Below are 27776 nucleotides of genomic sequence, written 5' to 3'. Positions count from 1 at the left end.
GGCATTGGGTTTCCATCAGTTTTAAACTGGTGGTAAAGTATAACTTGTTTTGCGACCAGAATTCGGTCTTAAAACAGTAATACATGCCATTCCGATTAGATATTTGGAAGGGACGCCCTAAACTCACATCACAAACCAAAGAAGTTATTCGGTAAGACGATACCAGTCGCATTTTGTACATTTAAAAACAAAATAAATCCTGTTGCAAACCCAAATCTGTGAATCAGCCCGCTTGCGACCAGAAACATGCTTTGTACATCTGGCCCATGGTCATCGTTGTGCAATAAATCAATCAGATCGCCGAACTCACCATTCAGGATGGTTGGAATCAATCAACCAATGCTTGATCCAAGGCCGCAGCTGCAACCGAGGCGCCCCGGCGGTGGAATCTACCTTGACAATCACGTGCCCGTACCTCCTTCACCAATCAGATGGCTGAAGAAGCCGCTCTGGCATGGTATCCCTGCCTCTCCAACCAGATCACGAATCCTGAAAATCTTATGGAAGCATGTCTAATAAGTCGGATTCTTATGATTTCACTCACAAATGAGACGTTTCAAAGCTGCTTATCCACTCGAATGACTAATGTGTCGCTCACTCCCCCGTCCCATGCGTGCCCGGAGCTTGCTGATCAGAGGTCTGGGGCCGACTCACCAGTCAGATTCCGAGGACCGTGTACCTTAAATGACCAAAGCCGCATTCACCAATCAGATTGGACTCGACTATAATGACTAGTCGATCATATGCTTCAAATCAGAGTCACCAATCAGATTGCTCAAGCCTAATTACCCATTCGGTGACGTTGCCTCTATAAAAGTCTGCCTCCCAGGCCCTGTTCGTTCGTACTGGCTTAATGATGGCGCTGTTGATCACCGTCAGTTTGCTGCTGTTGTCCCAGCTGATCCTGTGCACACCTGAGGTGAATGATTGGTAGTGCTTGCTGTGTTTCTTTGTAGAAGTAATAGTCGGAGCAGGGGGGTTCTCTATTGTTACAGAACTTGGAAGAATGTTTTGCTTAGAGGCTGCTTTATTGCCATTGTAGGTGGAGGTTTGGCGTGTGGGGTGGGTTGGGGTGTAGTGGTGGGGAATATTTCACAGGGCGGTTCAGGAGAACACTAGTTTTAGGCGTTTTGAGGACATTGACCGTGTTTATTCGCAAATGGTTAAAGAAATCCAGAGCTCGTTTCCCTAGTCCGTGCATGGGACGCCAATCCAGTCCGGGCTTTTGTTGTGCATTCTGGGACTTGTAGTCTTGTTTATTACAAAATAAACCTTGAAACTAAGTGTCAGAATGCCAAACAGAAACCTGGTATGGATGGGCTAGGCACGCGTGAACATCGAGAGCTCTAGAAATGGGGATAATATGTATAACTCGAGATGTATTTTTTTTAATTTTTTTTTTTTTTTTAATACAGCATCGAGATTCTTTTTCAATACAGCGCCTTAAGATAGAGAACATGTACGCTACTTCTTGATCTATAGAGCCTCACCAAAGTTAACTCAAGCGATCTACCCCTTTTCTTATGGCGGGAAAGTCTGATGAGAAGGAAAAAAAGCAAATACAAAACGTTGGTGTCCTTGTTTGTTCGGGTTATACCAAATGTCTCCCAAATCATTGTCTTAGCGGTCAACCTGAGGTCTCTCCCAGAACACCAGGCATCGAAACGTGACTAGACAAAAGGGCTTAACATCCATTGGCCGGAGTGGCCGAAAGGGCCCATTGTTGTAGTTGGTTTGTTATAGTGCCTCATAATATGTCCGCTGTTTCTAAGCACTCGTAGTAAAACATTTCACTGATGCAATTTAATGGTTCACTTAGGACAGAGGGTGGAATGTACCTTGCCAGCCTTTAAACGGGTGACCTGCAGACACGTGCACGTTTCAGCAGCGAGTGTTTCATTGGCTGCTTGACCAATCCATTTTATTTCATGAACATAAGGTGGATACCTTTGTGTAGCTATAGGTACCATTATTGTGCATCCTGTCGGGCACGGTTTGATTCACAGATGAAGTCCTGCAGCCTTTCCTCCTTATGAGCGAGATAAATGTGCATCAAGCACTCAGTCGGCTAACTCCTGTCCTAATGATAGTACAGCTTTGTCTTCTCTAGTCAGATCTGCATAAAACAAGAGGTATAGATTTGCTAAATGGGGAGGTGGGGGGGACAAGGGTGATGAAAATGAAGGCGACGTTAGGTACAGGCTGCAACACCGGCTTAAAGAAAGAAAGCTGACCTTATTTAGGGCTTGGCATAAGGAAAGCTGTCAACCGGTGGCCCTTCGGTCACTCCGAACCCGAGGCCCCCTGCTACTTAGAAGTGGGGGCGGCAGAGTTACTCGGTGCTGAGACTGCTGGCAGAAGCTCCAAGACCAGGGGTACTTGGGTGGGCTGCATGAAGCTGGGCCCCTGTGACGTCCCTCGTGCCCCATTGAGAGCAGGCTCCAGTCGCTTCTGTTATGTTTGCCAACATGGTCAGGGAACCTGTTTTGTGCCCCCCCACGCAGTTTTCAGGCTGCTGAGCATTGGGCCTATTTCTTGGTCAGAAAAAAGCTACCGCTTTGAGAGGTTGTCGTCTTAAAACGAAGAAGTTGACACTTTCAACATGGCACCCGCTCTGCACACTTGCTTGCTGCAAAGCTAGGCGTGAGCGCGCGGCAGGCAGTCCTCTACTTACAGCATATGGTCACTCCCCAGGGGAGGGAGTGGCAGCCATTCTTGACCGAGTGACCGGGCAAGAGAGCGAGCCGCCCCACCGCAAGGGCTAAGTAAGGCCCAAAGTCTCAATTAAATTAAATTCAATGCAGCCAGTTAAGGGGTTCTTGAAACGGTGCTTTAAAATGGGGGGGGGGGGGGGGGGGGGGGGGGGGTTGGAAGTAGTCATAAGATGTTGCGTATTTGAATATCGTTTTCAGAAAAGCAGAAGAGGTGAAAACAAAGCCAAGGAAGAAAAAAATCCTGATAGGAGGAATCGGGAAGAAACATTTTCAATGGAGTGGACATCTCCCCAGATTCTATGCGTGACGTCGCACTTTTAGTAAAACTTTATCCAAACGACGCAATGCAAACCACCTCCATTTTCTTGCTGCTTTAAAGTTCTGCATGCACAGGACTAAACTGTCGCGCAAGCACCAATGCAAGCTTTAGTAAACATGTCCTGGAGTTGTGAACAGACAATATAACGGCACTCTTTGGGGACGTTGGCCTGCCCTAAGCCATCTGATCAGCAATTGTGAAGAAAGTAAAGGCAAACCAGAGAGCAAGAGGTAGTAGCTGCTTGGTGACATCAGGGGATGACTGCAAGATAGAACAGCCGCAAAGTGCCCCTTTTTGACAAACTCATCCCCATTTTTTCTTTCCAGTTATCCGATGCCATTTTGACTGAAGTGCACTGGGTTCCTGCTAACCAGGTCCCCAGTGCCAGGGTTCTTTGCTTAAAACAAGATAACTGTGCAATTGTTTCCCAATTGGCAAAACATTTAGCTAGCATCCCTGTGAGTCCTTAATAAATAGGACCCCTGGTACCTAGGGCATTGGTACTAAAGAGTCCTTAAGGGCTGCAGCATGTATTGTACCACCCTGAGATTCACCATCGAACTCGTGAAGACTGCCATTGCATGGGTTCATGTAATGGTGCAGACAAGTCAAAACCCTACATGGCACAATACCCACTCCCAACAAGAAGTGGTCATGAAGGGGGTGTAGAGACACAAAGGGCAAGTAGCCCATTGGTTACTACCTTTTGCTCCCCTTAACACTCCTAAATTAAGTATTTAGGTGGCCCCCTGGCTCCAGGAACTTAGATTTGACTGACTGAAAAAGGAAGAGGATACAGAGCCAAAGAATCAAGAACTGCAGACTGCTGGTGGATTTTTGTGCCAAACCCTGTTGGCCTACCTGCCCCGACAGTTGCAACAACCCAACTCGTCCTGCAGCTGTGCAGCCTCCAAAATCCTTGGAAGGTCTGCAGCGATTTGCTTCTTTGACGTGAAGGAGCCCCTTCCTTGCAGGCACCGACCACAATATGCTGTTCACCGTCCTGCTGTTCACCAGGTCCACTGACACAGCAGCCACCCAGGAAGAAGTTACTGTGTTCCAAGATGAGATCCATCTCCCCACCAAGTGAGAAGATGCCAGGACCATCTGGAGCCACCCTGCACCAATACCCAGGGTACCAGGCCCCTTGCAGCAACCAAACCTTGAGTCCCATCCGCACTCTAACGCTGCAGAGACCGAGCAGCAGACAAGACACATCCGCATCAGAGTGGTCCAGCTGTTTGGATTTGTCTCCCTTTACAGGACCAACCGTGTTGCCTTTGATGCACGGGCACCAGTCCATCAAAACCCTCTGCACCCAAGCTCCCCAACCCAGGTCCACGATAACAGACTGCTCTCCATCTCCAGGACCCCCACAAACTGAGCTCACTGTTGGGAGCTCCTGGATTTGTCCCAAAGTTCCCCTCTGCAGCCTCTTTTTCTAGTTGCGCTCCTCCCTGGCCTACGGTGTAGCATGCAAGTCTACCAACCTGCCCTGCTCTTCTACACCTGGACACCCCAGGGCAGGAAAACTCTAAACTGCTGGTGGTAATTTGGACCTCAGCCCCCTAACACTTTAAGACCTAAGGAGGACCCCTGAAAATACCTCTATGCAGTATGACCTCTTCTCCATAGAAAGCATTTCTGCATAAAAACTCATTTAAGTGACATTCTTACTTGCCCTCATAAATTACTATGACCAATTTGAGCTTCTGGACCGACAACCACGGAGGTAGAGCCCCACTATGCTTTGACAGCTATGATTTATGCCCAGTCTTTTCTCGTGTTCTGCCATTTATAATTATTTTGCCATTGAGTACTATAGGGCGCAGAGTAAAGTGCCATGAAAATGGAATGTGCCCCTGGTTTGAGAACATGTGAATACTGGTGGGATGGGTGATGTACCCGCATATGTGCTAAATGTCTGGCCTTACTGGATCTACATTTGACACTCCTCTTTGGAGCCACTTGGCTACAGTGATGGGCATCAAGGCTACACCTACCAGAATGCAATAACTTAAAAGGAAGAACTGACCATCGCGTTTATAGGCAGTTGTATGGTAAACTTAATGGTAAGCCTGGCTTGGCAAGTGGTCCAATACAAGCCCTGGAGTGGGCCTTCAACAGTAACTTGATAAGGATTGAGTGAGCGTAACTAGAAGCACTGCAGTAATTTAGCTAGAAGCTAAGCTAGTAGATTGGTCTTCCACAAGCAGTGGGGTCTTTTTTTCCACCCAAGACCAATGTGAAGCTCCTAAGTAAACCTCTTTAGTCCACTTCTGGCATTCTAAGCCCTGCTCCTGGCCCACTTTATCTGAGGGAGCGGGTGGCACTTATTAAGCACATTTACATGTGCTTGGGTCCAGAGTCACCATTCTACAATCATTAGGTCACTACGTCCGTGTCGAGCTATATTAGCCGAGCAACACTAATCCCTGAACTGGGTTTGGTTGCATTGTAGTAGGTAAAGAATGAGGTGTTGCGCTATTAGCCGAGCAACACTAATCCCTGAACTGGGTTTAGTTGCATTGTAGTAGGTAAATAATGAGGTGTATGTGCATAGCTGGTTGGATCCAAGTTGGGGGTTCATGGGCTCTGGTACAGCGGATGGGCCATGCCCAGCATTGGAGCAGAAGTGGGTGCTGTAGCTTTTATTGAACATCACTTAACATTATGCTTTTCTTCTCTAGGGTAGAAGATGTAACATGACTGGCTCATGGAAGAACAGCCTGGGCTCACTGCTCCAGCTCTCGGAGGATGGACCCTCTCTTCAAGGGTGCTTCTACACGGCTGTGGAGACTCACAAGGGGGCTGCAGGCAAGAGCAAGATGGGCAAAGTGACTGGAATACGTAACCCTGGAGAAGACCCAACTGTAGCCTTCTCGGCCTGCTGGAGAGGGGGTATGTATGCTCAAACTATGGAACGAGTGGTGTTCTGATGGTGTGATGCTTTTATCATTGTGTTGAGGTACAGGACTACTCTAATCCTCGAGGGAGGTCATCGCATGTATACATGAGTAGTCCGGGTTGTCCACCAAGTGGAGTCATTGGCCTGGTCTACTCTGACCACAGTAAGTCGTTTAATACTTGTCTATTTACGGTCTCTAAATGAGCGCCACATGTTAACTTGGGAGGCCCTGATTCAGTGTTTGGTGGAACTGTGGTAAAGCAGTCCTTTTTCTGTTGAAAAGGAAGTAATATCGATGAGCTGTGTCAAGCTTGATCTTGTCAGGTGCTCATTTTTACTCTGATACAAGAGTCTATTGTAAATAAGACACCTAGCAGGGGTTGGGCTAATGGAGGTAGAAGGATCTGGACTTGTTATGGGTGGGCACTGGCCTCTAGCGCCATCAAGTTACCACTGTGCATGAAGTACAGGCCATGCTCCCGGGGATTTATTGCTCTGACTTCTGCATTGAAGTATACTTTATACACTTATAGCTGGATAGTATCTGCAGTTGCTAAAGCTGGAGCAACTAAAGTAAATCCACAAGCGGCCTGCCATGCCTCTTAAATCAGCATATTGAGCAGTACCTACGACCACAACCTTACGCGCTTCCACAGAGCTGGCTCCAGGTGGAGGTTCATATATTGGGCTCTCTACCTGCACGGCGGTTTTATTCCCTTGGTAAATATCCACTATGCAAATAACATGATGGAGGAATACAACTGACCCTCTTCGTTTCGCTTTGGTTCACTGTCTTTTCTAGGCCATAATTTGCTTAATCTGACACAACCCCCGTCGCTCTTCCATTCTTGCATTGGCACCTTGAATTCCAGCCCACACGTCCATCCTTGAATCCTAGAGCACACCCTGAGCCTTTGTAAATACCTTGCTGCTTTGCTTCATTCTGTGATGAGCATGTTTTTGTGCACGACTTGAATAGCTCTAGCAACATTTTTTTTTTGCATTGTACCTGAAATGATAGTCCACTCCAGTAATGAAGCATGTTTATTTGGAAAAGAGCGCAGGAGTCCATAGGCTTTGCTGATAACATCCCGAACACGACTTAAAAATATCTGGCTTCACAATTCGTAATGTTCCAAAGCCTTGCACAATGCAGCAATCTACAATTCATCGTAATGTTTCCCCATACTTGTAAAAGACTAATGAAAGTGTAACGTTGATGAATCGAATGCACCCCCCCCCCCCCCCCAAATAAAAAGTTGTGTAGACACTGGGGGAACTATCTATTTAAGCATAAAATAAACAAAACACTAACATACAAATTATGTCATCCTGGTGCCTAAACTAGTCTTTGCTTTGAGCAACCTTTGTTTCACATTCTTCCCTTTAACACATGTTGGGGGTGGCTTGGGCTTGTTTTCCTGGTACATTTGATATCTTTCTGAATTTGATTCTATTTTGGATAGCCTTACTTAATCAAAATGTTGCTTGCTAAACTTTTGCATCCAAAATGAACACAATGAAGGCTCAGACTGTACCTATAACCATAGGTGTTTCTTTGACTGAGGTTTGCGGAGTGTTCCTGTGAGCCCAAGTCTGGAGATCTCAGTGCCTTGGTAACCTCTACCTTAGTTGTAACGGCCCACTCTCACAATACGATTAACTTTCAACCATACCATTAACCTGTGGATGGTATTAAGCAGTTTGTGTTGACAACCACAGTCCCTTAAAGATTTTTATGGTGGACTAAGTAAGCGGAACTCTGCTAATGTGGGTAATGGAAGGATATTCTTCTGACAAATATTTTGTAAGAGTTCAATTACAACTAGGACATTAGAATGTTGAGATTTCTTTTGAGACAATGGGGCAGCAGTGGCTTAGAAACGTAGGCCCGCCACTCAACTATACAATGTCCTAATACACTGCCTCTACTTCTCATTCCCCTGCCTCTCCAAAATATATGGTTCGGGTAGAGGAGAAAACAAAAGGCAGGTCCTGTGCATCAGGGCACACAAGACTTAATTATCCCCCTCCCACACCCCCAAACTCTCACCCACACTGCTTTTGCAGCTCTGTCACTGGCAAGGTTGGCATTAGCTCTGGTGGTGCCATCTGTGACCGTCTTTTTGCCCCATGAGTTCTTTCTCCCTATAATCCCTCACTACCACCCTCCAGCAGTGCCCCTTGTCTTTCTAGCCCATTTCACATGCCTTTACTTTGTTTTATAGTGCTACTCATGAGTGTAGTGTTTTGGAGCACTTTACATCACACACATAATACAGAGACAATGAATAATGTGTGATATGCAGTCTGTAGGCAATGTTGCATGAAAGTGAGGATTAAGATATGTAGGAATGGCATGCCATCCATACTAGTAGGCAGTATATTGTAAGTGTCTTGTCTAGAGAAGCACAAACTCACGATTTAAAATGTACCACTTGGTTAGGGCTGGCTTTACTTAATAGGAATGTATTTCTACCCAAACAAACCCTTTTTGGCAAAATTAGAAGAATGAACGACTGGGGGGAAATATAATGCGTAATATGCAGTAGTGGGTGGTGGGGAGGGGGTAAAAGGTGAGGGGGCACAAAAACCCCCCAAAACACTTGCATGTGACAACCAGCCACTGCCTCTCCTCCGTCCTCTTCGTCATGCTCCAGTACCACTGCTGGAAGCAACTTGACTCACCAGGCTCCCAATATCCAATTGCAATGCTGCAATGCAGAGTTGATTGGTCTGAGCACCGTGGATCGGCGCTCAGCCAGGGTATGGGGCCCTGAGCATGTTCTCCATGCAGCTGTAATGCAGCCTGCATGGAGAACAGGGAAAGTGTGCATGGCTGTTTTGGGCGGCCCGAGAAGGCCCGCCAAACAGTCATTGCGCACTTGGGAGTGGGCACACCACTCCTGCCCTGCTCCTTTCCTCAGAGCAGCCCAGCGCTGCCCAGAAAGCTGCTGCAGCAGGAGGAAACATACAATGATGATGCAAGTAATCCTTTTGTTTACTGCTGCAGAGCAGCGGGACGACGCTCCTCTGCCTTAGCGGAGGTGACCATACTGGTAACATACCATGCAGTTTGCATGCAGCTCTTTGACAGTCATAGGTCACTGTGCTATATTGGGATTGTTACTTGCAGTTCAGAAGTTACAAAGTATCTCTGTTGATCTGTGTTGCAGGCATGTTAACCCACTGCGCTATGTAATGAGTCAAAACTGCCACTAGAAAAAACCTCATCTCTCTCCAGCAGGAACATTCATCTTTAGAGTTTCTATTTATATTGTTGCCTGAACTGCAGGACACCATCTGCATCACATGCTTTTCGACAAGTTATTTTTAAACATTCCCCTGCCCCTCCCCATCCCAAACTTGGTGCCAGGCATGGCTGCACCGGTGCCGCCACCCTAAAACTGGCCCTGGTCACTGCATCCTTGGAAGGATGCAGGAGCTGCTCCCCTCCCCTAGTGGGACTCCCTGGATCAGCTGAACCAGGAAAAGCCCAGGGTGAACCAGGGGCTGACTTCAGCCTCCTTTCACAGCTCGTGTTGTAAATGTTCAAATGGCTAACAGCCTTGGCAGTGTTTCAACCCCCTTAGTCTTCAGGAGGCCTTAAGTTTAAAAAAAGTTATTCAGACATTATGCCCTCATGGGGTGTAATGTTCTTGTACCGGCCACTAGAGACCCACGCCCTTGCTAAAATTCTCTCCGTCAGGTTGGAACATTAACGCTGAAGCGGGCCTTTCACAGCCGGTATAGCCCACCATATTGGGCTATAATGCTATCACCAGGTACTTGCTGCTTGAATACATGTTTGTTCAAACCATTTTATGTAGTAATCAGACATCAAAATGACATTCCTCATTTCGGTCTTAAAATTGGTGAAGGAGCCTAAAATCAAATGTGAGGCGTGCCTAGATGCTGATATAGCTGCTGAAGATGGCAGCTAAGAGGTTTCCTCTGGCCTGAATCTCCTGGTTCCCCTTGTCCCTGAGAGCAGGAAGTCTAGCAGCAGCGCAAAGTAATGCAGGAAGAAACCTCACAAGGGGACTTCTCATTTAGCTGTAGGAGCAAGACACGCATGCCTATGCCTACCCCATTTGTCTGGAGGGGGGCTCGGAGCAACATCAGTCCTGTGCCATGCAGGGAGGGTGATCAACTAAAAGGCTTCCACAAACCCCACCTTACCCCTCCTGGGTTGAACAGTGACAGGACCTAATCAGAGAAATAGACTTCAGACCAGGAATGTTCAACTCTACTCTATTGCCTCATAGGAAAGGCCACCACAAATACCTACAATAGTGGGACACAGCATGAGAAGGGGACTGAGCTGAGGGCATAGGCAACTGGAGTCACTGGCAATAACCTGTTCTGAACCCCTATGACGCCGGCAGATGTGGTCTTTGCAGATGTACCTGTGATGACCGCTGTGACAGCACTCTCCTAAGGGCAAACATGAGGCCCAACACCTTGGTGCTCCTATGTAGAACTGCCGGCGACCTAAGCATATTACCTCAGTTACCCAGGGAATCCCAGCATTAAGTGAGTGAACCTACACAAGGCCTGGCACAAAAGACCTGACCACCTACCTATATGGTTTGGCTTTAGTGCAACAGCTCTTCAACATGCTAAATTAGACACTGGGAGGATCTACAAGCTTGCAATCCCAGTAGCAATGACCCTCAAACCATTTAGGAGATGAAATAAAGCTTCCTCAATGCGATCTTACACAGAAGCTGCACCCCTTTAGCCTACTCGCGCCCAAAGAAGCAGAGAACCATTTGCCCAGACAAGCTTACCACTGCCATGGCAATTCCAACCGTGACGGATTGGGTGGAGAGTACAATCCTATAGTACTGTTTTTCTAAGTGATAGTCACAAGGAGGCTAAACTGGCCGGATATTTGCACATGAAACTATAGGAATGTCATTCAATTTAATTAAAAATAATTGAAACTTAAATTTTCCCCGAATTATGGTAAGGCTTTATGGGAATTCCATAGACACAAATGGATCTAAATGAGATGTTAAGACTTGATCAGCTCTCGCATCACATCCTTGAACAAAAACCTCAGCTTCTGACTTAATTCTAGGCCACAAAATAGTTGGTGTAGTCTTTTTAGGCCATGCCCGTGAAATGTATCCGGCAGAAGTACAATTCCATTGTGTCAAGACAACAAGGGAGAACTATCTTATTACCACACATTTCATTTCTTAAGGACAATTACTCTGACTTTTTTAGACAGGTTGTAAACTGGAGATTTTTGTCTGTCTCGCCTGAGCCAGCGCATGCGCTGCTCTGCGAGACATTTAGTAAACAGGCTATTAAAAGTCCTACCAAAAGCTGGCTGGCCTAGAGTGTGCAGTTACGCGTGCAATGACTAGCCGAGGCACCATAGGGTTTTCCTCTCTTGTTATGGTGCGCGCACATCGCATACCACTCACCTGCCTGCTTTCACTTTTCCCATCACGCACACGCTCCTCTGCCCCTCCACCGCCGCGTCTTGCGTTAATGGTAAACTTATGTTAAACGCGCTGCTTTCAATTTCGCTCACACGCGCACCAACTTTAAAGCTGGGCTTGTTATTTTAGTCCTGGTTTTGTAGTAGTATGACATGAATGCCAACAATCCCACTTTAGCAAGGAAACTCCTGATTTGCCTTTACATCCTGCTTCAGTGTTCCAGACTACACGCTGCTGGCTTTTGCATCCACTGTGATTGCCCAGTGGCCTGAACTGCTATTAAGCATGCTACGGCTTGCTTGCAACTTCTTCTAATATCACTTTCGGACGTTTACAAGGCAAGCATTTAAAAACGTAGTAAGACAAACGTTTGCGCAATAAACAGTATTCATTGCAAGGCTCAACACCTGCAGATTGGCGCCCTGGGTCCCATGTATACAGAGAACTTAGCACTCTAGTTCTTAAAGAACTTGGTGCTATGCTATGGCCTGTTCCTAAGTAATGCAACTAGCACAGGCTTCACACCACGGTCCTATGGGTTACCAAGCTGCGATCCTTGCGTAAGGAACACATATACCACATTATCCTCACTGAAACTGTCACTTTGCTACGGAGGTGGCGCATGTTTCCCTGTTTAGTGCTACTGTATGTGCAGAAGATACACCGCTAACATAGATTCTTCCTGCGGATGTTTGTGACTTTGCGGTGCTGTGTGCGTAAGGAAGCCAGTGGCGCAGCGTCTCTCGGGCCGTTGTGTGTCCCTGTGTCTGTCTCCTGTCTCCCAGAACTGCTGCAGGCTGCCGTCAGAGCACGGGGGCCATGGATCCTGCTGGGTCTTCTAGTGTACTGGCACACACTGGTATTGTCCAGCCTGCCACCAGAGACTAGTTTCTGACCCTCCACCATAGGTAAGAGGACGTGCTCTCTGGTCTGGAAACTGTGCCTGATCTGGGGGAAGGTGTCATCACCTCAAGCAGGATGGCTAGTGTATCTGCAAACAAAGTCCAGAGGCTTCAAAGCCCCTGCCGCCTTGTATATGAATCCCAGCTTCCTCCAGACCTGGAGAATGCCATCCTATGTCCAGAGCGCTACCCCCCCCCCCCCAAATTGGCCAACCTGATGTGCTCCACTAAGGAGGGTTCCAACATCTTGTTTATGTTGGAATTGGGAACTCTGGAACAGGGCTATGCCCACTCCCCACAGGAAGTGGTTGTAGTGGTGTAGTGACTTCAGATGTTAGTAGTCCCCAAATTTAGTATTTAGGTGGCTCTCTGATACCAAGGACTCTGCTCTTTTGTCCTTCAGTTCTCAGGAAGTCATCACCGCAAAAACGGAGGACTGACCACGTACTTGGCGCCACCTCAACCCCCACCATGGCACTTTGACAACCAGTTCGCATCTACCATGGGGTGGAACAGCAATCCCCCTGCAGCTGTAGGCACCTATGTGCATCTGTCCAGTCCATGTTTCTGGCTTTTGGGCCCATCAAGGGAACTGCAGTCCAGAAAGAGGCCTTAATTGCGCTAGGTCTGATCTGTCTCCTACCAATTTGGAGACTCCAGGAGCCACCCAGCACCAATACCATGTATACTAGAGCATTTGCAGCAACCAAGGCGTATTTGTGTTCAGTCGGAACATCACCACTGCTATAACATACCTGCAAATCGAGAGATTTTTGAGAGGCCAGCTCCACAACAAGAGTGGCCCTGCTGTGTTTTGCCTTTTCTGCAGGTACACAAGAGAGCGCCACTAACTCTCCGCCTGCTGAACACCCCTGCAGCCGAGCTGCCAAGCCTGGGCTCAAGTAAACTGGCAGTTTCTGTGATCCTGAAACCTTCAAGAGTGAGTGAAGCCTCACCACCCCCCTTGGGTTCATCCGAACTGGTCCCCCAGCCCCCACCTGCAGGCTTTTTCTTATAGGTATTCTTGCCATTGACGAGTGGTGATTGAGGCTACCACTGCATATAGCACCTGGACACCCCAGGGCAGGTAAACTTGAACTGATGGTGCTGTCTTGGACCTTGGACCCTACTTACCTTCTGTTCAGAACAGTCCTGTAAGTGTCTCTTTGCAGTGACTGTTGCTCCCAAAGGCTAAAATTACTGAATTCGAAGCTCGTGCAAAAAAATTGAACTGTTTTTGTTTTTCCTGTAAAAAGCCAGAACTCCTAAAGTGCATGCCTGATTCCGATCTTGTCAAATTACATAAAACGTGTTTGTTTTCAAAATTGCTTGAGTTTTGAGTCTCGATGTACTGTGTAGAACAAATGCTTAACACTACCCTCTGACGCACCTAAACTGTTCATCCACACAGAGCATTTGAGATTATTTTAAACCATGGAAGCCAATAAGGGTCACCTGGACTTTCTCATTTTGTATCATTTGTGTGCAATACATAAAGACAGCTTCCTACACTTCATTACGGTGGTTCCCGAAGAATCTAGTTCTTCCTATGCACTTGGGGCAAAAAAGTGAAAGTTGGACTGGTGCAAAGCTGAGCACTTATGCATTTAAACTGACTAAAGTACAAATGTTGAACTCCAATATCCCAGTTAATGCATACACTGCAGACATCACAATTCAGAAACTATAAATGGTGATTGCCTCAGTCTTCGTACTTTTCTATCCGCAGTTCATGCATTAACTCGAAGAAATTGAGTTAACTGTGCTTTTATCACTCTACATCCACAACATGTACTCGGCTATGCTCTTGACCAGTAACTGTTCATGATACAGCTCTGGATGCGCTTAACTCTGTGCGCTCTGCACAGACCAGACCAGGACTGTGCATATGGTTATATATGTGCTGTGCTCTACACTGATGGTTCAACTGTAGCTGTCTCTCACTGGAGGGGGATCGGCTTCAATTTGCAGAGGGATCAGGAGGGGGGGGGGGGGAGGGGGGACATTTCTCAAAGTTGGCCGTGGGTAACAACAGATCATCCTCCATGAGTAATCCGTGCGCCTCCAGACAGCTTCTGTCTGATTTACAGTGTGGGCAGAATGGCAAGGGCCCCCTCGCTTGCATGGGACTACCCTCCATGCAAAGCACAATACACTATTGCTTTGCATGATCCCTTTTGCAAAAGGGGCCACGCCAGTGTCTGCGACCCCTTCTGTAATACCAAAGGACCCCAGAGAATGCAAAAACGCTCACATGCCGGTTTCACCCTGGAGCACTTTGATCCAGCTCCAGGGCCAGGGGCTGCATATCACAAACAGGTGTGTCCTTTATTTTTTTTGCTTTGACTACATAAAGCTCATGCTTTTAACCCTGATTTTCTCTGTTAAATGTATGAGCAGTAGATTGGGCAGCGATTGCCTCTTTACGAAGCTTTGCAATGTGAGCCCTGCTTTTTGCAGTTAATGCACCCTTTTTGCAGTGCATGCACGCTTTCTGCAGTTAATGCACGCTTTTTGCAGTGCATGCACGAACTCTGATTTTTCGTGTTCCGTGTATTCACGTTCAATACAGTCCAGACCAATTGCTTGGCTTGACATTTTGGGATTAACCAGCAAGTGGCCATGGAATGTGCTCTTGGGCTGTCTTTTTGGGAGTGTCCAGGTAGAAGTCACCAGCCCGAGGCTCCAGACTCTTGGGGCACACCCATCGATCATCAGCGGATCCAAACTTTGTTGCAGGAACGTGATCCGAGGCCTACTAAAAGGGCAAGTCTCAGCTGTTCCGAGAAGAATAGCTTGCACCAATTACACCCGGGCCCACGGTCTGCTGCACAGGTGAAACCGACCCAATTTAATTATGTATTACGCAAGCACGCAGCTTCCTCTGGTGTAAAACGTAACCTGCTGCTCGGTGTCTTCCATTGTGCTGCTGCACGGAGCGTCTGAATGCAGTTCAAGCGGGGGGTGAACTTTCGAGAGATTCCCTAAAGTGACGTCAGGCAACGACTGACCTTTGCACGCCATTGTCTAGACTCCGGTGCCGCAGGTACTTTGAACACGTTTACTAACCTTCGCCCAGTTCATGGAACTCAAACGAAAGAAAAAGCATAGAAACTACACCTTGTACAGTTTGGACACTAGCGGTTTTCCCAGCTCTTGACAATCTTACTTATCATAAACTAAGGGAGCAGTGACCAACTGCTTGTGTCTGGACCTTCCACTGGCGGCTTCTGAAACCCCACAAGCAGGGGCAGCTGTAAGCTCATGGCGGCCCTGGGCAGGGAGCGTGGGTAGGGGGCCCCGGAAGAACGAAGGCGCGGAGGCCAGTGAAGAGGGAGGGTCAGGCTGTTTGGAAGTGAAACACAGCCGGAGGCCACCAAATCCCTGCCAGGGGCCACCAAGCAAGTATGTATCCATCCTCACAGGATTATTATATTAAGGATATATATTGGTGTGGTGGCCCCTGGGGTTTGGTGGCCCTGTGCAGGTGCACAGCTTGCACATGCCTAAGGCTGCCCCTGCCACGAGGTGGCTGAGTCCGTTCTGTCCTCTGCTGAGATCGCAGTCTGATGGGCCAGCGGACTGCCCCAATTTAAGGTTTGCATGGGTTCAAAATTTAAATTTACCACAATCTGGTAGAACCCAGACCTCTCCAGACATCCGCGATGCTTCGAAGTGTTAAGTCCCTAATAAATACTTTGGGTCTCTAGCTTTTCATGGTATTTAATGATTTCCGATCTTTCCTGCGACTTGAGGGAGGGTATAGCTTGAAACCAACCCCTCCAGCTTGCACTATGTGAAGAGCTCTGCAGAGGCCGGCCTGCAGGGGGCGAGAGAAGCTGGCGACATTGTGATACTTTTGTGGCGCGCGCCTACCAGGACTAGAACTGCTTCTGCTGTATGCAGTATGGAACTACTTTTCAATGCCCCCAAATCTATAATGTCAAGTCGGTGGCAATGTGTAACCATCCACAGAATGCTGTGGCACTAGTCTCACCACACGAGCACTAGCAACACCGCTAAAGCTGCCTGTCGCCAGACCTTAAATTCAAGCCCCCCCCCTCAATATTCTGGATAGTAGCCTTTGCGTTGTCCTACCATATGTGCAACATACCCTTATTCCACATGCACCAACACAGACCTGGTGGCACCTGTCTGGTTAATCTTGACTTCTGTCCGTATGTTGGACAGACTAAATGTGTAGTCCTACTAGAAAGTTTCTTCCTTTGTGCAGGAGTGACTGTTCTAGCAAATTCCTTTTTTCCACTTTATATAGTAGTTGTGTTCCGTCCCGGAGTTTTCAAGTTGCTATATTTTAGGTTGTCTCCTAACAAGGGCCCCAGTCTGGAGAAGCTATGAGTACCTGGAGGCTTAGCTGCTCCCTTCTGATGGTCCCTGTGGAATGCAGCCTGTCAAGTTGACCATGTTCTTAACACTTAGTTGTCCCAAACGCCACTATGTTCTAGATGCACTTTTTCTGACTGCGGTTCAATGTAATTTATAACTTTAACAGGGTCTTCTCTCCTCAAAGGACTGGAATCCCTCCCATTTCCAGCTGGCCAATGTGCAGATCCATGTACTAGGGCCAAGAGGCAGGTAGTGAAGTCTGGCCCGGCCTCATTCCTGTTGCATCCCGGAATCTGGTGTTCAAAGGGATTCCTCTATAAAGCCTCTGGTCTTGATACAGGGGAAGCCCTCTAGTTCCCTCAACAGTCACATGTCCATTTCTTTCTTGTGTACACCGGATCTCTCCCTTTCTGGGTTCAGGAGAAACGCCAGCTCTTGCACCAGCCATTGGAAAGCGGAGCATCTTTCTGGTTCCTGACCACGTGTAAGCAGATGGGGTTGGTATCTCACTTCTGGTTAGGTGGTGGAAGTAAAATGTTCCAGCAGCAGGCCTCTGTACCTGCAAAGTGTCCTATGGAACATCCCAAAGAAGAGACTTGACCTGTTCAGCTAAACCTCGACCACAAGCTCAAACAGTCAGTGCAGTCTTCACTCATACGCATGCTGGCCAGTTGCCCAAGGGCCCCATGCAGACCAGAATTGAACACTAATTTTCTGTTGATCATTTTTATTCCTGTGAGTGCTGAGTGCTCTGCCCGGGGTCCTGTAATGCTGATAAGACCACAGACGACTTTAGTGCATTATAAATCAAACCTCATTGCCACCCCTTTGATATGTGAATTTAACATCACTGAGGTCCTACCATCTGGGTGCCATAGTGATATATGTAACCCGTTCAGCACCATTTGGGATGGACAGACAATCACTTTATAAATGCATGTTTGAGGTTGACATGCCAGGTATCGGCCATGTGCACATTCCACATGCATTTTATAGACTTGCTAATTGTGCAGTTCAGCTTGTATTCTGCTGTATTTGTGATGTAGAATGGTTACTACTAGAATGTTAGGTCTGTAATGAAGATTATCCCTGTAGTAATGCTACTGATATTAACTGGTCTGGAAGCCATTCTAGGTGTGCAGGAGAAAAGTGCTCCGTGTTTCATAACAACCAGGAAAAAAGGGTCTCTGGGATGAATTGTACAGCTAAAATGGTCTTGTTGAGCTAAATAACAGTGGGTATACTGAAACGCTAGACTTAATTGGGAGATGTGGGAATTGGCAAAGTTGGCAGTAGCAAATGCACATCTATATTCTGAAAGGTGGCAGAGCCTTCTCTGAACGGGCACCAGGTAACCATAGCGAGGTGCACAATGGTTGGTGAGATCTTCGTGTAGGTAAAGGTCTTGTGTTCTGCTTTCTTACCCCAGCTCTGGTAGGAAAATGGAGTTGCCTGAAGGGATGGCACTTAGAATAGTGTACATTGAGGCTGAGGGTGCATGCCAATTATGAGCCAGGATGAATGCCTTGGGGGCACTCTGTTCCAGGCCTGACATGTGGCAGCAGTGTGCACATCTTTTCTGTACATCTGTCCGTAGAGGGCAGGTTGGAGGTGGGCCTGGGGCAGATCTTGCTACTTTCAGCAATCCAGTGGGTAGAGGGGGGGTCTGTTGCCCATGCATCCTATGGTCCTGATCTATCTTGTTACTTTCAGGTGCAGTCACTACGTGGGCTGGTCAGTGCTTCTGCAAGTCAGACACCCCTGTTCTGAAGACCATGTGGCTCCTGAGGTCTCCTACGAGTGCAGAGGATCACTGGAAGGCCACCCGGTGAGATGCCACCCTCAGTATGCATGCTTCCTTCTGCCTGCTTCTTGAGCTTGTATTTATGGTATCTGGTGCCTGTTTGCAATAATATTGAGGCATGACTTACAATGTTTCTTTGCTGTTCTACCCCAGGGCTTCCTATGCTCTATTCCAGTACGTTCTGTGCTTTGTATTGAGGAGGGGGGAGGGGGGTTCTGGGCCTTTCATACAAATGAATCCATTGTACATCCGCCTCGGGTATGTTCTTCGGGGGTGGGAGATGTTGGCTCTTATGCTCAATGGCATACACTCAAACCACTCAGGTCACGCTGCGGAATATACGTAACACTTTTTTATCTTTCTTGCAGGGTTGGAGAGGATGTCTTCCATCCTGTGAATAAAAGCTGGATCTGTGACTCCGATGTGGATGAACACCAATAAATTCTTCAGGAAATGTTTGCTTTTTTTTTTTTTCAACAAAAAACAAATGCTAATGATAAATATTAGTTTGCTCTGGTCTAAAGTGTTATTGCTGCTTTGAAGTGGGCATTACAGTGGGCACCAATGAACAGCGCATGCCAGATTCCCTGGGCTGGGCTGCTTCCACCAAGGACTGTTTCATCTAGGTCCATGGCTGCCCTCTAACCATGAGCAGCCCTCCATCCACCGCCTTCAGGGGAGGGGGAGGGGGGGGGGGGGGGAGGGGGGGGATAGTCTTTAAATCTGATGTCTTTGGAATTTCAGCAGTGCTTAATCTCTGCAAGGGCAAAAACAGCAAGGGGCTGCTTAGACCTGGTTTTGAATTGGCGTTTCAGCACAGTTGGTTGGAGGTTCAGAGGGTGCAAGCTTCTAATTTACAGTCCACATTTGAACATTGCAGCCATGAACTTTCTCTTCAATGGCCTCCTTCTCAGATTTGTGCTTTTTGTCCTACAATTATTGGCGTCCATCTCCTAAAACGCAGAGCTATCTCCGAATCAGTCTGAATATACTTTCCTTCTCGGAACTGTAGTATGGTGCCATATGTAACTCCGCTTGCCTTCCTTTAGTCTAGATGCACAAATGTCACCCTCCCTAGACTCCACCTGGTGCCAGGAATGCTGCTGGCTCAACTGGGTATCCATCGCAGCATTTCCAGTATGATAGGCGATCACTGCTCCTCTTGGACGAGTCACATAAATGCAGAGGTAACATAGATCTGGGGTGGCATACGCAGGGCACTCTAGCTAATATGATGACTGAACGCTGTGCTGGAGGCGACGCCAAGGTTGGCCAGGGGGTATGATTTAAAGCCTTATTACCGAATACACGATCCCTTCAGAAACACAAACTTCAGATCTTTGCTCTAGCGCAGGAATCTTCTCCTGTCTTGTTGTTCCTCACGGAGACCTGGTTGACGCAATCTTCCAACCCTACCCTAGCAACGGCAATTGCTCCTGGCTATAAGATCTTTAAATTAGATTGGTGTGTCTGTAAAGGAGGGGGCAATACTGATTGTCTATAAAGAGAAATTTTTATGTAATTCCAGCTCACTTGGTTTATTGGAGGGCGCCGAATGTCTTGGCTTCCAGTACACCTTGTCAGCACAACCCTTGTTAGCCGGCGCTCTGTACAGGCCCCCTGGTCCTGCTAAATCATTTCTGAACTCTATCGGTGAGATTATTGCACCTCTTGCCCTCCGTTATAACCACTACATGATTCTGGGGGATTTTCATCTACATATGGACATTCCCACTGACTCTGGTCCTACCCTCACTCAATCCTAATCAGTTCTTGAACTGTGTCCTGCAGTCCTGCACCCCACACATAGTAGAGGTGACGCCCTCGATCAGATCTTCACCAGTAGAACACTGGAGGTTGATGCACCCCTTCCCTTGTTATGGTCTGACCACTATCTTATTGCTTTGAGGATACCGAAGGTGGGAGTGAGTGGTCAGGTGATGGCTTTGAAGAAGGTAACAAAATTCAGTGCCTTCCACCGGATCGTTACTGCGACTCTTGGTGAAATGCTCGAATCTTCAACTTCCTCCTTCTCGGAAATTTTGAGCGTGACGCTTTTTTGCTTGAATCTTGGGTGCTCCATAATGTCCACCAATTATCCCCCCCCATGCAGTCTTTTTCACTGAAGAAAACCAAATCCTCAGCTCCCTGGTTCAATCAGTTGCTTCAGGGGCGTAACAAACGCCCCTGCAGCCCCCGCACTGCGGGGGGGGGGGGGGGGGCCTCACTCTCTACAGTTAATGAAGGGGCCCCCAGGGGGCCTCGGCCCCCTCAGCTCTTCTGAGAGCTGTGAGAGAGGTCTGCGCTGAAGCAAGCCTCTCTCCCTCTGCATCTGAAGCAGGTGCAGCCTGCTGGAGCCCTTCGCCCCCTCCCTCTGACTGAAGAGAAACAAAGTATCAATATACATTGTTTCTCTTCAGTCAAAGCCAGGGCAGTCGGAAAGAGGATGGGGGCACCAGAGACAGCAGTCTCCACTGCTCCTCTGAGGCAGCACAGAGCCCGGCCCCCACTCTCTCCTCTCCGATAAACATAGCCCACCCCACAAGAGAAGAGACAGGGACAAGGATGGGGTGGGGGGCCGGGGGCCCACCCCACTGGAGAAGAGAAGAGACAGGGACAAGGGGGCCCCACCCTACAAGAGAAGAGAAGAGACAGGGACAAGGAAGGGGTTGGGGGGCCCACCCCACAAGAGAAGAGACAGGGACAAGCCCCCATCCGAGAAGAGACAGACCAGGATGGGGTGGGGGGCCCACCCCACAAGAGAAGAGAAGAGACAGGGACAGGCCCCCATCCGAGAAGAGACAGGGACAAGGATGGGGTGGGGGGCCCACCCACAAGAGAACAGAAGAGACAGGGACAAGGATGGGGGTGGGGGGCCCACCCCACAATAGAAGAGAAGAGAGGGTGGGGGGCCCACCCCACAAGAGAAGAGAAGAGACGGGGACAAGGATGGGGTGGGGGCCTCAGAGAGCAAGAGCAAGAGACAGCACAGAGCAGTGCTCGGGACCCTGACAAGGGTGGGAGTGGGGGCCCCCCAGACAGAGTATTCTCCAGGGCAAAGCTCACATGAGAAGGGACGAGGCAGCAAAATGGTGCCCTCAGGTAAGCACGCTTGTTAGAACACACCATGGGCGTCCACAGGGAGAGGGAAATGGGGGGCCGAGAAGGGTGCAAGGCAGAGGGGGAGAAGGATGCATGGTAGAGAAGGGTGCAAGGCAGAGGGGAGAAGGGTGCAAGGCAGAGGGGAGAAGGGTGCAAGGCAGAGGGGAGAAGGGTGCAAGGCAGAGGGGAGAAGGGTGCAAGGCAGAGGGGAGATGGGTGCAAGGCAGAGGGGAGAAGGGTGCAAGGCAGAGGGGAGAAGGGTGCAAGGCAAAGAAGAAAAGGGTGCAAGGAAGAGAGGAGAAGGGTGCAAGGCGGAGGGGGAGAAGGGTGCTAGGTAGAGAGGAGAAGGGTGCAAGGCGGAGGGGAGAAGGGTGCAAGGCGGAGGGGAGAAGGGTGCAAGGCAGATAGGAGAAGGGTGCAAGGCGGAGGGGAGAAGGGTGCAAGGCGGAGGGGAGAAGGGTGCAAGGCGGAGGGGAGAAGGGTGCAAGGCGGAGGGGAGAAGGGTGCAAGGCAAAGAGGAGGGTGCAAGGCAGAGAAGGGTGCAAGGCAAAGAGGAGAAGGGTGCAAGGCAGAGAAGAGAAGGGTGCAAGGCAGAGGAGAAGGGTGCAAGGCAGAGGAGAAGGGTGCAAGGCAGAGGAGAAGGGTGCAAGGCAGAGGAGAAGGGTGCAAGGAAGAGAGGAGAAGGGTGCAAGGTAGAGAAGGGTGCAAGGCGGAGGGGGAGAAGGGTGCAAGGTAGAGAGGAGAAGGGTGCAAGGCGGAGGGGAGAAGGGTGCAAGGCAGATAGGAGAAGGGTGCAAGGCAGATAGGAGAAGGGTGCAAGGCAGATAGGAGAAGGGTGCAAGGCAGATAGGAGAAGGGTGCAAGGCAGATAGGAGAAGGGTGCAAGGCAGATAGGAGAATGGTGCAAGGCGAAGGGGAGAAGGGTGCAAGGCAGAGGGGAGAAGGGTGCAAGGCAGAGGGGAGAAGGGTGCAAGGCAGAGAAGAGAAGGGTGCAAGGCAAAGAGGAGAAGGGTGCAAGGAAGAGAGGAGAAGGGTGGAAGGTAGAGAAGGGTGCAAGGCGGAGGGGGAGAAGGGTGCAAGGTAGAGGGGAGAAGGGTGCAAGGCAGATTGGAGAAGGGTGCAAGGCAGATAGGAGAATGGTGCAGGGCAGATAGGAGAAGGGTGCAAGGCGAAGGGGAGAAGGGTGCAAGGCAGAGGGGAGAAGGGTGCAAGGCAGAGGGGAGAAGGGTGCAAGGCAGAGAAGAGAAGGGTGCAAGGCAAAGAGGAGAAGGGTGCAAGGAAGAGAGGAGAAGGGTGGAAGGTAGAGAAGGGTGCAAGGCGGAGGGGGAGAAGGGTGCAAGGTAGAGGGGAGAAGGGTGCAAGGCAGAGGGGAGAAGGGTGCAAGGCAGAGGGGAGAAGGGTGCAAGGCAGAGGGGAGAAGGGTGCAAGGCAGAGGGGAGAAGGGTGCAAGGCAGAGGGGAGAAGGGTGCAAGGCAGAGGGGAGAAGGGTGCAAGGCAGAGGGGAGAAGGGTGCAAGGCAGAGGGGAGAAGGGTGCAAGGCAGAGGGGAGAAGGGTGCAAGGGACAGAGGAGAAGTGTGCAAGGTAGAGAAGGGTGCAAGGCAGAGGGGAGAAGGGTGCAAGGCAGAGGGGAGAAGGGTGCAAGGCAGAGGGGAGAAGGGTGCAAGGCAGAGGGGAGAAGGGTGCAAGGCAGAGGGGAGAAGGGTGCAAGGCAGAGGGGAGAAGGGTGCAAGGCAGAGGGGAGAAGGGTGCAAGGCAGAGGGGAGAAGGGTGCAAGGAAGAGAGGAGAAGGGTGCAAGGAAGAGGTGAGAAGGGTGCAAGGCAGAGGTGAGAAGGATGCAGGGTAGAGAAGGGTGCAAGGCGGCGGGGGAGAAGGGTACAAGGTAGAGGGGAGAAGGGTGCAAGGCAGATAGGAGAAGGGTGCAAGGCAGATAGGAGAAGGGTGCAAGGCGAAGGGGAGAAGGGTGCAAGGCAGAGGGGAGAAGGGTGCAAGGCAGAGGGGAGAAGGGTGCAAGGCAGAGAAGAGAAGGGTGCAAGGCAAAGAGGAGAAGGGTGCAAGGAAGAGAGGAGAAGGGTGGAAGGTAGAGAAGGGTGCAAGGCGGAGGGGGAGAAGGGTGCAAGGTAGAGGGGAGAAGGGTGCAAGGCAGAGGGGAGAAGGGTGCAAGGCAGAGGGGAGAAGGGTGCAAGGCAGAGGGGAGAAGGGTGCAAGGCAGAGGGGAGAAGGGTGCAAGGCAGAGGGGAGAAGGGTGCAAGGCAGAGGGGAGAAGGGTGCAAGGCAGAGGGGAGAAGGGTGCAAGGCAGAGGGGAGAAGGGTGCAAGGGACAGAGGAGAAGTGTGCAAGGTAGAGAAGGGTGCAAGGCAGAGGGGAGAAGGGTGCAAGGCAGAGGGGAGAAGGGTGCAAGGCAGAGGGGAGAAGGGTGCAAGGCAGAGGGGAGAAGGGTGCAAGGCAGAGGGGAGAAGGGTGCAAGGCAGAGGGGAGAAGGGTGCAAGGCAGAGGGGAGAAGGGTGCAAGGCAGAGGGGAGAAGGGTGCAAGGCAGAGGGGAGAAGGGTGCAAGGCAGAGGGGAGAAGGGTGCAAGGCAGAGGGGAGAAGGGTGCAAGGAAGAGGTGAGAAGGGTGCAAGGCAGAGGTGAGAAGGATGCAGGGTAGAGAAGGGTGCAAGGCGGCGGGGGAGAAGGGTACAAGGCAAAGGGGAGATGGGTGCAAGGCAGAGGGGAGAAGGATGCAGGGTAGAGAAGGGTGCAAGGCGGCGGGGGAGAAGGGTGCAAGGGGGAGAAGGGTGCAAGGCAGAGAGGAGAAGGATGCAAGGTAAGTGTTACTTATAACGGCTGTATTGGTGACAGTGGCATAACAATCGCCCCGCATCCCCTGCAGTATGGCGGGTCGCTGGCCTGAGAGCTCTAGACTGGCACAGAGAATGGGAGGGGGGCCCCCCTCCATGTAGTTTGCAGGGGGGCCCCCTCATGTTTTGTTACGCCACTGAGTTGCTTAAAGCCAGCAAAAACATCTGCAAATGGCTGGAAAGGAAATGGCGGAAAAACTATTTGGGTGCTAAAAGTGAATACAAACAAGCACTTAAGTCATTATAACAGTGTATGAGGCAAAAGAGAATAACGTCTGTCAAAATAGAACTGTCCAATTTTATAAAAGTAGCTTTTTAAAATTGTAAAAGCCTTTACAGACCCAATCTCGACAACTTTTTCTCATGAAAAAATTGTGACGATTCAAGACTCCCAGGGAGGACCTTGCATCTGACTGCAAATCGTATGGTTTCCTCCCTGGTACCCATGCCAGGAGCTGCCCCCTCTGTGGCAATTCCCCCTGCTGTCCCTGGAAGTCTCCCTAGCCACTATCAAACACCTGAAGTCTGGCTCCCCTACCAACACCTGTCAGCTAAAGTGCTAGCATCCGTAGCACTGGCAATTAACCCGGTGGTTAATACAAACTTTAATACCTCGTTAGATACTGGACACATGCCTTCTAGGTGGAAACATGCCACAATTATACCTTTGCTCAAAAAGCCCTCAGCTGATCCTAAAATACCAGAAAATTATAGGCCTATCTCCCTGCTTCCAGCCTTTTCCAAGGCTCTAGAGAAATGGTAACAAGGTAGTTACCGACTATGTGGAAATCAACAATCTTCCACATTAGTGAGTCTAGTTTCAGAGCCAACCATGGTATCGAGTCTGCTCTACTAGAAGTCTCTGAACACATTAAGGCAAGCCTGGATAAAGGAGGGAAAGCCATCCTAATCCTGTTAGACCGGTCAGCGGCCCTTGAAACCATTCCTCATGATAGGTTCTTGGACTGGATCCTGACTCTTGGTATTGGTGGCTCTGTTTTAAAATGGCTCACTTACTTTTTTACAAGATACGGACCAGGGGGTCTGGACTCTTCCTTTGAGGCTGAAATCCCTGGTATGGATTAATGGGGGGGGGTCCCCTCAGGGTTCCATTCTGAGCCCCATGTTCTTCACTCTTTATGTCCCTTCTGACTTGGCAGAGTCATACGGAGCAAAAATTATTTCCTGTGCAGACGACGCACGTCCTATTCACTTATGACAAAGGGAAGAGTTTTGAGGCAGTCAGATTAAAACCGCTATGTCGAGTGTTTGCATGGTTCACAATTAACCAGCTCAAATGCAACCCTGAAAAGCCGGAAATTATTTTCTTTGGCGTGTCCCCGTCGGACAATTGGAAACTTAGGTGTCATGAGGATATGTCTCCCCCTCGCGCCCTCAACAAACGGTAAAAAACGTGGGCGTCATGATCGACAATTGCCTATCTATGAAAGCCCAAGTTCAATTGGTGGTGGGAACGTGCTTGGCCTCCTTAGGTTGCTGAGAGTTACTTCCACTCCGGTCTTTGGACTGCAGGAAATCCGTGGTCCAGGCATTGTTTACATCAAGATTGGACTAGATGAATATACTTTATCTTGGCCTCCTGGAATACCTTCTCAATTGCCTGCAGGTGGCACAAAATGCTGCGGCCAGAGCCGATCTTATCCTGAAATCTAGGACTTGTATCTTCCCACCCCCTCAGAGCTCTCCATTGAGTCCCAGTGAAAAATAGAATCCAGTTCAAGGCGCTGGTGTTCTTTACGGTATTTCATGGAAGGGGATTCTAGGTACCTTTGCAGAAGGATTACCCACTATGCTCCATCTAGAATTCTGGGATCCTCCTCTATGAATCTGGCAGTGGTCCCTAGAATAGCTCATGCCCGCTCAGGCTGCCTCTTTCAGGTTACTCTGTGCACAGGCCTGGAATGTGCTTACCGCATTGAGTGGTGATGGATTTAGCAACTTTTAGGAAGCTCCTTAAAACTTTGCTCTTCAATCAATAATCCAACTTTCCTTAGCTGCTGGGTTTTTTTCTCCCCACCCACTCTCCTTCTCATCTTGAAGTTGCCTAGGTGGTTGCACTTTAGGCCTTTTGATGCGCCCAGACAATCTTCTGAGTAGCTGCACGCTATATAAATGTCTTTTATTCATATTCCTTCACCCCGTGCCTTCAACCTAGAAGAGGACCAAAGAAGCCAAGGAAGTCTGCTGGAAAAGGCTGAGAAACTGATTACCAGAGGGGTGCAAATCCTCTGCAGACTCCCATTAAGGTCAGACGGGAGGGGACCACAGACTGCGGCCATCCATCACATGAGGGTAGCTGTCTACAGACCTGCGTGAGTGTCCAGGATTTGAAGGAGTTGCTCTACCACCTTCACCTAGTCCAGCGCAGTTGGCTCCGCATTGTCTTGATGGTGAGACTTTATTTGGTGCAACACTGATGCCTGCAATTATGTCCCTGGGTGAAGTGCTTTTTTGTCCAAGGATCATGTACTTTTTTTTTGTTGACTTCATAAATTAAATGTGAGCTCCTGGCCCCAGTGATGGTCACTCCGAGGATATCCAATCACAATTGCACACTATACGACAAGGCATTTCTTATGCCACTAGACCTGCCCACCTCAATACTGCTTCAGAATTTGAACCACTGCAGCTGAACCCATGCTCAATGGTTTTCTTCAGTGGTGGGCTCAGCTTGAGGTAGTCCTGACGGGTGAGAGCAATTTTGGTAGAACGTTAGTGGTCTGTAAATGTGGTTGGCAACAGATTGTATAGAAACACACATCTGGCTTTTTTGACGTTGGGCGCGAAGCTGTCTGTTCCTTTTGCTTGGTACAATGGTTAATTCGGATTTGCATACCTTACTCTTTAAGGTCCCAGTAATATGACAGTAAGGTTCGATGTAGCATGAGAGCTACAGGGCAGATTTACACCACCCACATGAGTGACTTTAAAAGCATGGCTTCAGAGCTGCCTCTCTAGGGCAGAAACTACTGTGGCCGAAAGATGCAGCCAGCACGTGTCCATGTTATGGTTAAGTCAATAGGGGCGTGGCTAGAAACATGTTGACCTAGTAGGAAAGTGGACTCCTAATTTCTCCTTTCCCAATCATGCCGACCAGGGGACAGATTAAATTAGTCTCACAACCCTAGCCAGGTATTTTTAAACTTCACCCTACACTTAAAACCCTCACTCCTATGTGGAGGGTCAAACTTCTGAACATAGCTAGGTTCCATTTTTGTGAAGTAAGCTGCCCCACAAGCCAACATCCCCAGACTGAGCGTACTAGCCTGTGAGAGGACAGACCAAGTCCATTGAGCATGTGTGGGGCATGAGCAGACTAAGGTCCCATTTGACTTTGATTTTTGGAGCAAGAATGACTTCTATT

The 27776-nt window shown here is 49.2% G+C and overlaps 1 protein-coding gene across 1 annotated transcript; it reads left to right on the top strand.

Moving 5' to 3' along the window:
- The first annotated feature begins 846 nt into the window (after positions 1 to 846).
- On the top strand, positions 847 to 18967 carry LOC147702115 (avidin-like). The gene is made up of 4 exons (XM_086928751.1): positions 847 to 919; positions 5724 to 5934; positions 18360 to 18474; positions 18819 to 18967. The coding sequence occupies exons 1-4, from the start codon at positions 854 to 856 to the stop codon at positions 18889 to 18891; spliced, it is 465 nt and encodes a 154-aa protein (XP_086784877.1). The 5' UTR covers positions 847 to 853; the 3' UTR covers positions 18892 to 18967.
- The last annotated feature ends 8809 nt before the right edge of the window (positions 18968 to 27776 follow it).

Source organism: Lissotriton vulgaris, chromosome 7, assembly GCF_964263255.1.
Source record: "Lissotriton vulgaris chromosome 7, aLisVul1.2, whole genome shotgun sequence".
Lineage (NCBI taxonomy): Eukaryota > Metazoa > Chordata > Amphibia > Caudata > Salamandridae > Lissotriton > Lissotriton vulgaris.
This window is presented reverse-complemented; position numbering and strand designations above follow the sequence as displayed.